Source organism: Rosa chinensis, chromosome 1 (assembly GCF_002994745.2).
Source record: "Rosa chinensis cultivar Old Blush chromosome 1, RchiOBHm-V2, whole genome shotgun sequence".
Lineage (NCBI taxonomy): Eukaryota > Viridiplantae > Streptophyta > Magnoliopsida > Rosales > Rosaceae > Rosa > Rosa chinensis.
In genome coordinates, this window is record NC_037088.1 from 19,502,017 (window position 1) to 19,517,056 (window position 15,040).

The following is a 15,040-nucleotide window of genomic DNA, read 5'->3' on the forward strand; positions in this document are numbered from 1 at the left end:
TACCGGGTGCCATTGGATCGGATGCACCCAGAGACCTACAATTGCAAGTCTCTTTGCAATTTTAGCATCGATCTCCTTCTTCCCCCAACATGGATTCGGAGGTCTTCGCCTTCTTCCAGTAGATTATAGATCCATTCGATCTGGGTACTAAACTTCAGTTGTGTTCTCTGTGGTTCAACTCATCCTTGGAACCAAAATTACTAATATACCAAGGAATCCACTGTGTGCCTGCTGTTCATAAGGGGGAGAAAAGACGGTTTTGCCCCTCTCCTTTGTTTTTTTTTTTGGTAATCACAGTCTTCTCAAGGCTTACAATCTGAAGACGGAAATTTCCAGAAGGCCGGGGCCGGAGAGCAGAGAGAACAGTCAGCCCATCCTCCTCCTCGACCCAAATCAGCAGCTGCCCCACGCCGTCACCAAACCCTAAACCGCACCACCACCCGTGTCGGAGCCAGGCTCTTTGGTGCGTTTCTCGCATTCTGTTTTGTGATTGATTTAGGGCCTTAATTTTGTTTGATTAGCTTTTTTAGGGTTAGGGTTACTGAATTTCGATTCTCTCATTTCAGAATTTCGATTCCGAGTGTGAGGAAAGAGAAGAAGTTTAGGAAAAGAGAGTAATGAAACAAAATCAAGATTGTTATAGTTGAGTTGATTGCATAGAACTGCAACCACAATTTTTTTTATGAACAGAAAGTGAAATGCCACTGGACAACGCTTCAATGTGTGCTGTTGTTCATATGTGTATGCTGACCTTTATATTTGCGTTTTCTATTTTAGAGATTTTCATCAAGTCTGCTGTTCTTCAATCCTAATGTAACTATCATCTTAAAGTCTGCTGTTATTAATAGTTATGATCTTAAAGTCTGCTTTTACAAGTTTTAGACTGTTATGTTATGCATCTGTTACCTCAATATGATAATCTCCTTAAATCTGTTTTAGTGTTTGCCTCACCTTGTCTGGAGAACATAGACCCTATTTTTCTGGCATTGCAAGTGACAAATCGTATGTAGTGGTAGCTAAAATTGAAAATGGAACACACAAAGTACAGACACAGTTGGGAATTGTTCTTACGCTTCTCAAGGTTGGGCTAACTTGGTTCACTTTTAATGGGTCATACTCATACCTTCTGCCCAGTTTAACATTGTGGAGTAGATTATTAGCCACGGGAATTCTACAGTCCTTTCATCCTTTGATTCCTAATTGTTCTTCAATTTAGTTTCCGCTGATCTCCTTATCAAATATTGAAAAAAATCTTACTAATAGTTCACTAAATAACCATCTGAAATTTGTTTAGTTGCTTACCCTATCAAAGAGCTGCTGATCAATTTTTGGTTTTCATTGTGCTCATTTCAGTGTTGTGCATTTGCCTGGATTTTTAACAAGCGAAAGCATCAGTTAAGAGTATTGGTCCAACTTCTAAGGTATAGATTACTCTGCCTTGATTTCTCAGTAAATATTACTATTCACTCCAACTAATTGTTCATTAGTTGAATGAACTGCTAACAAGTAATGCATTTAAGATTCATATTGAGATTTATACTCATATTAATTGATGAACTTTTTCACATTTAGTTTCATGTTTTCTCCCTTTCTATCTTCTGCAAATTAAGGAAAAAATGTTCTGATCTTCTTCTATGTTTTGATTTCAATTATTTCATTTTAAATGAAAGACTGGGTTTCTGGTCTGTTACTTTTGTTTTTGTTCCAAGTTTAATTTTGGACTTTGTAGGAAACTTATGGTAGAAAATATTTTTTTTTTCCATTCATTCTTCTCCTCCTTTTAAATTTGTGTATCTGTTGTCTTCATTACACAAATTTATGACACAGTAGTTCTTTGAACCAGCTATTCTTCTCATTGTTTTTCTTTTGTTTATGGTTAATGAGAATCTCTATAGTGCTAATATTTCTCACATTTTTTATCGGTCACGGAAATGTTAGATTGGAAACAGTACACATTCCTTATTGGAAACAATGCATGCAAATGATTATGTAAACTGCCATCTTAATGCACAAGTTGCCATTGTCATTTATCATTGCGTTTCTTCACTCGGTCCAGCAATTTGATTATGGTTTTGTTTGCAACTATGACGTCTCGGCAGAGAAGGATTAGAGATGTATCTTTGCAAAACGCTGAAAATATAACAGACCAAATTTGGCCACAAGCTTCAAAGACTCCAACTTTGTATTGCTTTATTCGACAGCTTGATGTCAGATTCTAACAATTTCTTAGCTGCTATTCATGTGTTATGTTCTGGGTTCACTTCAGCCTTTGAGAAAACTCATTCAGTTTGGTCTAAGTTGGTTAGTATTCAGAAAAAGATAGTATTTTTAGGCAAAAGTTTAAACCTTTATTCAATTCTGTTTTGAACTCTGATGCGAATTGGTGGAAAGTCAATCCGGGTTTCTTATTGATAGTTTTTTTTTTTTAAAGCGGGTTTCTAAATGCTACTGACCATCATTTCCTAAGAATGTCATTTAGTCACTGGTTTCTTCAATTGTTCTTGGCAACCAATCAGTGTGCACTGTTTTATGTGAATGTCTTTGTTCAACTGTGCAGAGCTTGAAAGATTTCAAATAGTTTGATTCTTGACATGAGACACTTATGAATGGCGTGGAGACAGCTTACCAAAAAGGTAACTTTCAAGTGGCAATTGATTACTTAGTTAATGCGTGTTTGGTTCTTATGAGATGTACTTGACTCACAGCTCGCTTCACCCCCACATCCTGAAAGTGCGTTCGTTTTGGTTCACTTGGTTTTGAGTTTATATTAGTCAGTGTGCAAAGAGTAGCTGAGTTGGAATTTTGGATTGTCTTATAATCTTGTCTCTTATTATTTAACGTACAAATTGTTATGTTCATCTTGTTAGCTTAGCTAGGATGGCTACTCAAACTCTATAGAGGAAAAAGGATAGCTGCTCCCTCCCCCACTTTATAAAGTGAATAATATCAAATAGTTGGATGATGGTGAATAGGATTTTCTTAATGATGAGTCTAGTCTCATTTTGGCTCGTTTTACTTTTTCAATCTATAACATTGGCATGGATTTCTTGTTGCAGGGCATACGTGCCGGTCTAAATACTGATTTGACGTCAAGACTACGAAGATATGCAGTGGGATTTACTTCTTTATCTAATGTTGATGATGTAGTAAAATCAGTTTTGTGTACAGCAGGTAAACTGAATTTGCAAGGAAAACCTTTTTTGGGTGATGTTTTGTATTTCAGTTTGTCTAAACCCAGCCATGCTTTCTTATTCTATATTTTTGTAATTTCCTTTGGAATTCTATTAACCTCAACATAGCACTGATTTTGAATTTAGCTAATTTTCATAGTTCCTTTTGCTTTTCAGAACTTGTTTCCATCATTTTCACCACATAATTGTGCTAGATGATAGTTTCATTTTACATTTAGAAGTGAATCAATCTCCAAAATATGGTTGTTTTGCTTGCATGTTACATCTTGGACATCATGCCGAGTATTAATGAAATACAATGCCATTATCATATCCTTACTTTTGTGTTGCAGAGCCCTCATTTAAAGTTAAGTCACGAAAGCTTGTGTGTGGTGAAATATTGATAAAAGACATCCAAATACGGTAAGTTTTTACCTAGCTGTTTCTTTCTGGTTGTGTGCTTAGAGTCCTTGGGATCTAGGACTATCTATTGCAGTAATGTTTGTTAGAAATTTTTCTTTCCATTTACATTTCAGTTTAGGAGGTACATATGCTAATAGCAACCTTTAATGGTGGAAACTTTTTTGTATAGATGCTATCATGGGAGAAATGGGAATGACCAGTCATTTGGTTTAAAACCTCCGAAGAGAGAGAAGTTTGTAAAGAGGGACAATAAGGCACAGCCTCCTGTTGATGCTCCATATGTGCCTCCTAAACCACAAAGAACTACCAAGGCCATGCCAGATAAGACAATTGAGATTTTTGAAGGTATGACAATTGATGAACTTGCCAAGCACACTGGACAGTCAATATCTACTCTGCAAACCATTCTTACAAATGTTGGGGAAAAGGTTGGCTCGGAGTTTGATACTCTCAGCGTCGACATTGCAGAGCTGGTTGCAATGGTATTTCACTTATTTGTTGGATTTACTAGTTAGCAATGTCTGCCTTCAATGTCATAAAAAATCATATTGTTCATATGCTTATAATGGAATTCAACATGTTAAAGTGTGTTTGTGGAAAATATCCAAAGATCAAAACCGCTGAGATCGTGCAAATTTGCTTCCAAAACCACTAGTGTCATCTCAGTGTTGGGCGTAGGAAGGCATATGAGTTTGCTCCGAGTATATACATTATTCTAGGGATCGTATTCTTAATGTTTGTTACCTAATCAATCTGTGGTAAAGATGTATTTTCCAGCACACCAGTTGTTTCTTGTGCCATTACCCATCGTGGAGCACCATATTTCACATAGAAGATTTATGCTTGATGAAATACAGAGTTTATAGTTCTCATTCTTAGATATCAATTCACAAGTTTTACTTGCTGCTCTTAGCGTTCTTTCCCTTAAATGCCAATTGTGTACAGGTTATAATATTGCATTTTGGCCCCTTAAGAAATGTTACTGACTCAGTGTGTTGATTTGTAGGAAGTTGGGGTCAATGTGAGGAGGCTGCACTCCAATGAAGGTACAGAAATTCTACCACGACCTCCAGTTGTAACTGTCATGGGCCATGTTGACCATGGGAAAACTTCACTTTTGGATGCTCTACGTCAGACATCTGTGGCTGCCAAAGAAGCTGGAGGGATTACTCAGCATGTTGGTGCTTTTGTTGTTGGCATGACATCTGGAGCGTCAATTACATTTCTTGACACCCCTGGTCATGCAGCATTTAGTGCGATGCGAGCTAGAGGGGCTGCCGTTACAGATATAGTTGTGCTTGTTGTAGCTGCTGATGATGGGGTGATGCCTCAGACTCTTGAAGCCATGGCCCATGCAAAGGCAGCTACAGTACCAATTGTTGTTGCAATTAATAAATGTGATAAACCAGCTGCTAATGCAGAAAAAGTAAGACTCCAGCTTGCGTCGGAGGGCTTGCTGCTAGAGGATATGGGTGGGGATGTTCAGGTTGTTGAGGTTTCAGCTATGAAGAAGACTGGATTAGATAACTTGGAGGAGGCGTTGCTTCTCCAGGCTGAGATGATGGATCTGAAAGCTCGTATTGATGGACCGGCCCAAGCTTATGTGGTGGAAGCAAGACTTGATAGGGGAAAGGGTCCATTGGTTACTGCGATAGTGAAAGCAGGAACTTTAATTTGTGGGAAATATGTCGTCGTGGGCTCCGAGTGGGGTAGAATAAGGGCTATTCGGGACATGGCAGGGAAGTCGACAGAGCGGGCAACACCTGCGATGCCAGTTGAGATTGAAGGCCTGAAGGGACTTCCAAGGGCTGGAGATGATATCATTGTTGTGGAATCTGAGGAGCGAGCTAGAATGCTTAGTGCAGGGAGGAAGAGGAAGTTCGAGAAAGATAGACTCATGAAAATTCTGGATGGAAGGGTAGAAGATTCAGAAACAGAACCATCAGATGAGGCGCCTAAGCGGGTTGAATTGCCAATAATAGTAAAAGGGGATGTGCAGGGTACTGTCCAAGCTGTTACAGATGCATTAGGGAGTTTAAATAGTCCTCAGGTATGCCACAAGGTTATAATTGCCATATACATAACCATATGCAGTGCCCCATTATGTGTTCTAATTATCACTCATTGATTAGGTAGATGTTTTGCCGGGTTTCCTTGCAATGTTAAGTGAATTATCTATTCTGATATTAAAAATTCTTGTCCTTGCTGAAATACACTGTATAATGAATTTTGATTTGCAATGCATTGGCTAAATAATTTCTATTATTCTCTTTATGTCAGCTATCTTCTCTCTTTGTTCTTGACAACTCTAATATTCTTTTCCAGGTTTTTGTGAATGTGGTACATGTTGGTGTTGGGTCACTATCTCAGTCTGATGTGGACATGGCACAAGCCTGTGGTGCATGTATTATTGGATTTAACATCAAGGCTCCACCCAGTTCCATCAGTTTGGCTGCGTCTCGAGCCAATATCAAGGTACTAATCTCTTTTCTCACCGTATTAATCATTTTGCAAGTAGTTAGGGTCACCCTTTTTTTACACACTTATTCCAATCAACCATAGGAAATGACATCTATTCTGTATATAACTTTGGGCATGCACCATTGGAGTTTAAATATCACCTAATAATATAATTTGAATTTGTGTCGAATGGCTTAGATAATGCAACACCGTGTGATCTATCATCTTCTGGAGGACATTGGGAACTTTATAGTTAAGAAGGCCCCTGGGACTACTGAGACCAAGGTTGCTGGGGAAGCCGAGGTTCTTAGTATTTTTGAGCTCAAAGGAAGGAGCAAGTCTAAGGGACCTGATGTGAAGATTGCCGGATGCCGGGTGGTTGATGGTTTTGTCACTAAATCAGCAACCCTAAGGCTTCTTAGGAGTGGAGAAGTTATATTTGAGGGATCATGTGAATCGCTTAAGCGGGAGAAACAGGATGTGGACACGGTAAAGAAGGGGAATGAGTGTGGACTGGTGATCCAAAATTGCTATGATTTCCAGGTTGGTGACATGGTCCAGTGCTTGCAGCAAGTTATAAGGAAGCCCAAATTCATTTCATCGGAGAGTGGTGCTGTTCGAATAGAGTGTTGAATTGTTGATTATTTTCTCGATAGTAATATGCTGAAGTAAACGACCTGAAGTTTTGATTGTTTGCCTGGCATCTCAGCAAGTAGATGAAATTCTTGTACCATTACAGTCCATAAAACGTTGGATTTATGTGGAGCTCATTTTGTCATCCAACTACATTCTGGAGCAGCTTAGAAACCCTAAACCTTATTTTATGTAGGCACCAATTTTGGAGACCGCAGTGGATTCATTTGTTTAGGAACATCACACTAATCATTCTGTTGTACCATTGAGAAACTGCTGATTATAAATGCAACAAGAACGCTAGGGTCACCATGTCTAATACTCCAAGTAGCAGGGACTAGTTGCTGAGCCTGCGCGTTGCAGCGGGGTATTTTTTTGTTTTGCCTCAATTGTTTGGCTTGTGTGAGATTATAAACAGTACAAAAACTACATCGGGAAAGTAGGAAATATAACTGACACTACCTTGGTCTTGAAAATAGGATTTCCTACTGTTTTATTGATCTCAGAGTTTTAGTAGTAGTGTAGCTGAACTGACAAACTTTTAGCCATATCTGAAGTTCTTTTCTTCGTAAGTTCAAAGTTTCCATTTCAAATGAGAGTTTGTTATTCACTCGGTAAAAAATTTGGCCATCTACAAATGACTTGAGACGACGTAAATTCCAAATAGCTTATAAGCAATTCAGATGTTCACAACATGCATTTATCGCACACTGACAATACATGATGGCTTATGTACAGTTGTGCTAAGCTTTCTTCATTATTTATCACTTTAGATCTTGTAAGCATCTGGCAGTTCGGGGTTACCAGGAGAGATGGCTACCAGAACCAATATACAGGCAAATTCACTTTCAAAGAGCTGGTAATTGACTTGAGGCAATATCATTTGAAGCTTAAAGTTGAAAACTAAGAGACTTCATGATGAATATGCAGCACCAGAAACTTCTGATTTGGCTGCAGCAAACAGTGTTCGCTTGAAATACCTTAATAGTTCGCTTGAAATACCTTAATAGTAGACAGACCATGAATGGTTCTCCAAGGATTAGTTTCCTTTTAAGGTATATTTGTTCAAAACCTGAAAAAACCATATGAAAAGGTATAATCACAATAATGGAAGCAATCAATGAACAAAACCAGACCAAAAGTTACAATCAATAAAACAAAGATATTGTGCATTACAAACACTAATACAATAATATAAACAGGTCCTTCGTAAACAATCTTCCAATTCCCCAACTCAACCACTAATTGAGAAAAATTTAATCCACATACAGGTATAGAAAGAAATAGACAAAACATTTTTGTGAAAGTAGGGGCTCAAATCCAGTTAACTTACATTCTTCTCCACCTGTATTCACTTGGAGCAAGACCCTCAAAGACTTTCTCCTAATGCTAGAAACACAGTATTAAGACGGCTTGCAATCTGCAAACATTTGAAATAACTTAAAAACCAACCAAATTGCTATCAGTTTACCTTAGTATTGGGGGTATCATCATCGCTGGAGCTGGAAGATGTGCAAATGAAAAGAGCAACTCCTAATTACTTAACACCACCTCTGCCACCTCATTCAAGAAGCTGGATTCCTTAAAGCCTCTTCTTTCAAGTACATCCTGCAGGAGAATATATGGATGCCATGAGCTATGCATGCACAGATACAGACTAAGAGCAACAAAGCGATCCCCTATTTTACCTTTGTCAACTTTACAAATCTTGAGCAACATGCTTGAGCAATCCATCCCTAGATGGTGCCTTTAGACGAGTTATCGGAACTTATAAGAATAATCTTAGAATTAGATTTTCATAAGCATGAAAATAATCCTCTAGCTGGAAAGTCATGAAAGAATAATGATTTGAAGGAACGTAAATAACGTCATGAACCTACAATTTAGCTTTGATTGAGCAGGCAAAAAGAGATATATAGACAGTTAGAAAAATATGCCAGAACTCTTCCAAGAAAAAGAAAAAAATAAAAGGGCTTTAGCTGACTTAGACCAGAATGGCCAGGCTGTATCGTTCCCTGTCTTTTCAATCCCAACATATCTTCTCTGAGTCCACACAATGTAGCATTAAACAAATTACAAATGAGTGTCAAAATTTTGCAACATTTTTTTTTCTCATTTAGTAGTTAAAGCTGGCAACCCTTACTCAACATCTTCTTAGTAGTTAAAGCTGAGATTATGCAAGATGGGAGAACCTCCCGTTTACCATAAAAGGTGACAATTGGCTTACCCGGACTCCGAAACAACATCGTACTACAAAAACAATCCACTAGGGCATGATGCATCCGCAGGAAATCCATCCCCATGATTACATCAAATTCTACTAGATCAAATGGAATCAAATCTGCCTCTAAACAAACTCCTTCCACAAAAACGATATACCCACTCAATTCTATGCATTTCTCCTGATGGTAAAACTACATACCATTCTTCAGGAAGAAGAGATGAGGGCACATTACTGAAGAAAGCAAACCTCCTAGACATAAAGGAATGAGAGGCTCCAGGATCAATCAAAATGAAAGTCGGTTGGCCAAAAACAAATAACGTACCCATGATGACGTTCGATACAGTGCGACCCTCCTGCTGGGTCATAGCATGAAGACGGGCCTGGGTCATTGGACGCCCTCTCTGTCCTCGACAACGGATTCATCTTGACAAGCTCTTTCTATTAGTGGAAAGAAAAGTCTAATTTGAAGAAATTATTTTTGACTATCTAGGAGGTTTGATTTTATTTCATATCATCCACGATTGTCGGAAAATAAGGTAGGGGGATCTCGGGGAAACTTTTTATGATTGGATATTGATTTTATGTGCTTCGTGTATATGTTATTCTTGTTAATATTATTTTTAAATTATCCTTTTGATAATATTTGAATTACATGTACTGAATGTACGTTGATCAATGTAACTATGCATGTTTTATGGAGGTGGTTATTCATCAACTGTAAAGGAGTTGGGAGAAAATTATGGTTATTTGGTGATTGTGGGAATTATTTTTTGTGTAGTTCAGTCTGAACATTGTAGGGATCAAGCTCAGGCGAGCCCGTGTGCACAAATAGGTTTAGAATATCGATGGTATAATTGTCCATATATTTGGGTGATTTGGGCTTGGAGATCAATGTTTCGGACAAGATGACTAACAAAAGGGGTTTGGGGGATTTGATTGAGTCAGGGGATTAATTTATATGTTTGGATATTCAAGTCACAGTTGCAAAACTATAAAGTACACGGTATGGGATGTGTAGGCTTGCGTATTCTGGCATATGAATTAACGGGCATATAAATGGAGTTGGATTGCATCATTGTTTGATATGCATGTTATAATTGAAAAATATGATGGTATTATCTTTGGTCAATTATCCATGAGGAAGTTTTATGTCCCTACTGAGCTGCTGGTTGAGCTCACCCCTTAACAGATTTTGTAGGTATGGAATCAAGATACTAGAGCAAGAAGTTTCGATATGTATATAATGTCAAATGGGTTGTGAAACTTGTGTTTTCTTTATTTTTGTTTCAAATAAAGAATTGAGTACTGGTGTACTATGTATGATAGAGATTATGTAATATATGCTTCCGCTGGAATGTCGAGATCTCGTTATCTAGCTGTTAGTTCACAATTTTTTTATTTTTATTTTATTTGTCACATTTTGATTATAGAGATTTTAGTTCTATAATTAAGATGTGATTCACACCTTAACTTGAGATTATAAGATTAACTCGAGTCAGGGCGTGACAGCATGCCATATATATTTTGTTATATATTATGTATGAGCATGTTTTATTTCATTTACACTTACATAATTTTTTCAATGCATATCTTTATATGCTATGTTTTATTCATTATTAAATGTGAAATAGTTATTCCTTATTTAGTATGATACATATAAATCGCGTTTTGCCATGATAATGAAAATTCATGCGCATTATACACATAATTACCGTGATAAAGCATTTTCACATTGTATCGAAGAAAAAAATGTGACCATTACGAATCTTGGTCTTGAAATCTAATTCATATTTTTGGAAAATAATTTACGTGGATGTCTTTATGACTACGTAATTTATACATTTCCTCTTGTTTATGTAGATGGCTGATCCAACTCGACCTGAATTTGACATTTTGGACTCAGAATGACTTGAGTACCACCATTGGGTTTCCGATGTAGAAACTGCCTTTGTGGCAAAAGACTACACTGCCACCATCAAAACTCCCACTGAACCTAAAGATGATGGACGGTCTGACAAGGTGAAAGCAAATGCCTTAATGTTTCTGAGGCGGCATATTGATCCTAGCGTACACTGGGAATACCTTTAGTTGAAGACACCCAAACAACTGTGGGATGCCCTTAAAGGACGTTTTGGGAACATTTATGACACCTTGCTCCCATAATTGACCATTCAGTGGAATGAAATCCGCTTACTTGACTACAAAAGGGTCAATGTCTTCAACAAGGACATGTTACGCCTAAAGGCACGTCCAAATTTCTGTGGAAAGGAACTCACAGAAGAAATGATCCAGAAGACTCTTTCTACTTTTCCTATTTCAGCACTTATCCTAGCGAACCAGTATAGGCTGGAGTATGACAACAAAAGAATCACAACCTTCAATAAGCTAATCAACCTACTGCAAATAGCTAAAAGGCATCAAGAGGTTCTTTTGAACAACAATGCTAGGCCTGTTGGGACAAAGAAAATTCCCGAGGCTAATTATGGCAAAGAGAAAGGTGGAAAGAACCCTAAAGCAAAAGGAGTTGGACGTGTTGATCCCTACCCACGTGGCAACAATGAACCACGTGGCAAAGGACATGGGGGTCGTGGTATGGGTCGTGGAGGCCCTCCCAATGTATGGCGCAGAGATGGTGGTGCTGGCCCTAGTGGTCATGGAAACAAGGTGCAAAGGGCATCTAAGAACTCTTCAGTCAAACAGGAAAGAGTTGACAATGAACCATGCAATAGGTGTGGAATCATTGGGCATTGGTGCGAGAACTGCCAAGCAAGCAACATAGTAGTAGCCACTTACAAGAGGTATAGGGAGTCTAAAGAACAAGAGGCTCACTATATGGAAGAAGAAATCCATGACCAAGATATCAACCTCACAATTGCAGACTTCAATGGCAACAATGAACTTGCTCAGTCAATGAATGCTTCAGATTTTGATTGATTTGCTTTATTTATTTTATTTTCCAAAAACAGTTGTGAAGGTATAATGCCTCATTTTTAATTAGACTATTACTTGGTCTTAAAGTTTATTTCAATAATGGTTTGATGAATTATATTTCTGAACAAGACCTTGATTTGATTATCGTTGGCTTATTAATAAATTTTTAATTTTATTCTGAAGCACTGAATTTATTCGAATTTATTTACTACACATATTTACATGGTTCAAAATAGCACTATAAAGATGTAAAGCAATACATCTAGAAAAAGAAAAAATTATTAGAATGAAAAGATTGTCATTCTACCGAAATAGAAATATTCACCAAGAGCTAATCACTTAAGAAGATATTCGTGCCAATGGTTATCATGTAGAAACACATTGTGAGAATGGAACTGAGTACCTTTATATTACCTCTAATGAATGTGGAAGGAAATGCATTTTAGAGAAACTAATTAGTCAATTTAGTGGAATGTACCTCACTACTATTCGGATAATTGAATCATATGCTGTCACCAACAATGAAATATGGGACACTGACTCATACAGGCTTTGGCATAACCTCCTAGGGCACCCTGGTCGTGACATGATGATCCGTATTTTAAAGAACTCACACGGACATCCCTTCTTTCGAGTGAAAAATAAAATGGGATAAAAATCCGTCACACTGCAAGGTGTCGGTTCTAGTACTCCTTCTGAAGTACCAGAAGCACTACCTCCCTCCCATTCTGCCTCATTGACTATTTCAAAGGCACATCACTAGTTTTGTAAAGTCTGTTCTTTAGCAAAAACAGGATCGAGACCTTCCTATGCTAAAGATACGAAACAAAACATTCCAGTCTCACAAAGGATACAAGGAGATATCTGTAGACCTATCCATCTAGAATGCGGACCATTCAAGTACTTTATGGTTCTGGTGGATGCTTCGATACGCTGGTCACATGTCGCTTTATTATCCACAAGAACTGCTGCATGTGCTAAACTCCTAGCACAGATTATATGCTTAAGGGCTCACCACCCTGATCACCCTATCACGTCTATAAGGCTTGATAACGCTGGAGAGTTTACATCGATCAAAAGCATTTGATGATTATTGCATGTCTATTGGGATCGATGTAGAGCATCCTATACACCATGTGCATACACAAAATGGTCTCGCAGACGCCACCATCAAAAGGCTACAGATGGTGGCTAGGGCGTTGGTTATGCACACCAAACTTCCTATATCTTCATGGGGTTATGTACTATTGCACGCAACTTTACTTATTCGTTTCAGACCCACAGCTAGCCAACCATTTTCTGCGTACCAGTTGATAACTGGATATGAGCCGGACATTTCACACTTACGCATATTTGGTTGCGCAGTATATGTGCCTATTACGCCCCCACAGCGCACCAAAATGGGTCCTCAAAGACGATTAAGTATTTATGTTGGATACGAATCCCCAACAATTATCCGCTATTTGGAACCTTTGACGGGCGATCTCTTTACCGCTAGATTTGCGGATTGTCACTTTGATGAAACAGTCTTCCCATCGTTAGGGGGAGATAGGAAAAAGGATTTTCCAAGGGAACGACAGGAATTGTCGTGGTTTATCCCCACTCTGTCTCATTTTAATCCCCGCACTTCACAATGTGAAAGTGAAGTGATAAAAATGATCGATCTTCAGAACGTAGCAGATTTGATGCCTGATGCATTTACTGATATCACAAAAGTGACAAGATCACATATACCAGCTGCAAATGTGTCTGCAAGGTTAGAAGTCCCCAACATGGGGCACGATGCCGCAGATAGAGGCACTGCAACCACACTTAGTGGAGGTGTGGTTGAGGCTGTACGTGGCTCCCTAAAGGAAGAGGGGGAGGCCACTTGGTTCTATTGACACTCACCCAAGGAAGAAGAGGAGAAGTAAGGCACAAACCGATCCATTAATCATCAATTTAGAAAACCCCTCTCATGAGATTGTCTCTGATTATAGTTATGTCCATGAATCAATACTGGAGGACGCTCCAATATTTGAAATGATTCCAGAGAACAAAGAAATCTCAATGGATTATGAGAGTGCGTATGAGTTTATGGAAAGATCTTCCATACACATTGATGATGTATTTGCATATATTGTTGCTCAAGAAATCATAGAGCACGATGATATCGAACCACACACTATTGCAAAATATCAACAAAGAGCATATTGGCCTAAATGGAAAGAAGCAATCCAGGCATAATTAGATTCTCTGACAAAGAGACAGGTATTTGGTCCGATAGTGTTAACCCCACCAAGTGTAAAGCTTGTAGGACATAAATGGGTCTTTGTCAGAAAGCGTAATGAGAAGAATGAAGTTCTGAGGTACAAGGCTCGCCTTGTGGCGCAAGGTTTCTCACAACGCCATGGAATTGACTACGAGGAGACATACTCTCCCGTAATGGACGTTATAACGTTCCGCTACTTAATTAGCTTGGTAGTTTCCGAAGGACTGGAAATGCAGCTCATGGATGTGGTTACTGTATATATATATATATGACCATTCTGAAGAGGACGTCCGCAACCCAGAAAAAGTGCGGACGTCCCTCCTCCGGCCTCGAGAAGGCGGCGATGGCTGCGCTGCGGTTGCCTGACGAACCATCTGAACATCCCAGACCAGTTTGCAGTCGGGTGGACTCTCCGGTAACCACTTTCCAGTCGACCACGCTGCCCAAACCTCCGACCTCGATCTCTTTGGCCTTCGTCTTCACTGCAAAATGGTCTGGGATGCATGTAGCCTCTGTCCGGCAGGAGGCGTGCCGCCGTCGGAGCTTGATCACAGAGAAAGGATGGACGTCTGCACTTTTTCTGGGTTGCGGACGTCCTCTTCAGAACATTTATATATATATATATATATGAAAGTGCATGATGGCTTTACATTACCCAAGTCAAGTGACTCTAAACCACGGAGTGCGTTTGCAATTAGGTTGAAACGCTTACTTAACGGATTGAAACAATCCGGGCGGATGTGGTATACCTGTCTAAGTGACTACTTGATTAGGAAGGGATATAAGAAGGATGAATTGTGCCCCTGCGTATTCATAAAGAAAAAAAGTTCCGAATTTGCAATTGTAGTTGTATATGTTGATGATATGAACATAATAGGTACTCTTTATGAAATAAGAGAAACCGTGAGCTACTTGAAATCCGAATTTGAGATAAAGGATCTTGGGAAA

At 38.8% G+C, this 15,040-nt stretch overlaps 1 protein-coding gene and 1 long non-coding RNA gene across 5 annotated transcripts; one reads left to right on the plus strand and one right to left on the minus strand.

Moving 5' to 3' along the window:
• Positions 1 to 261: 261 nt before the first annotated feature.
• On the plus strand, positions 262 to 7,144 carry LOC112196911 (translation initiation factor IF-2). Of its 2 annotated transcripts, XM_024337398.2 has the most exons (10): positions 262 to 463; positions 1,354 to 1,421; positions 2,100 to 2,301; positions 2,558 to 2,633; positions 3,057 to 3,171; positions 3,524 to 3,593; positions 3,763 to 4,075; positions 4,600 to 5,643; positions 5,919 to 6,068; positions 6,252 to 7,144. In XM_024337398.2, exons 4-10 carry the CDS (start codon positions 2,607 to 2,609, stop codon positions 6,684 to 6,686), a joined length of 2,154 nt encoding a protein of 717 aa, XP_024193166.1. In that variant the 5' UTR covers positions 262 to 463; positions 1,354 to 1,421; positions 2,100 to 2,301; positions 2,558 to 2,606; the 3' UTR covers positions 6,687 to 7,144. The 2 variants fall into 2 exon arrangements, with proteins under 2 accessions (XP_024193166.1, XP_024193158.1); XM_024337390.2 differs by lacking the exon at positions 2,100 to 2,301.
• Positions 7,145 to 7,288: 144 nt separating this feature from the next.
• Positions 7,289 to 8,931, minus strand: LOC112196922. Of its 3 annotated transcripts, XR_002935460.2 has the most exons (4): positions 8,375 to 8,931; positions 8,158 to 8,294; positions 8,020 to 8,075; positions 7,289 to 7,758 (listed from the first exon to the last, which is right to left on the minus strand). It is a non-coding gene; the product is annotated as an uncharacterized LOC112196922 (long non-coding RNA). The 3 variants fall into 3 exon arrangements; XR_005809695.1 differs by lacking the exon at positions 7,289 to 7,758 and having other exon boundaries at positions 7,768 to 8,069; XR_005809692.1 differs by lacking the exon at positions 7,289 to 7,758 and having other exon boundaries at positions 7,768 to 8,075.
• Between the last annotated feature and the right edge of the window lie 6,109 nt (positions 8,932 to 15,040).

Bases quoted from the DNA above. Each gene is read 5' to 3' on its own strand.
- LOC112196911 (XM_024337398.2), top strand. From the start codon at position 2,607: ATGGCGTGGAGACAGCTTACCAAAAAG. The intron at 3,172-3,523 runs GTAAACTGAATT...TTTGTGTTGCAG, and splicing joins ATCAGTTTTGTGTACAGCAG to AGCCCTCATTTAAAGTTAAG. The intron at 6,069-6,251 runs GTACTAATCTCT...CGAATGGCTTAG, and splicing joins CGTCTCGAGCCAATATCAAG to ATAATGCAACACCGTGTGAT.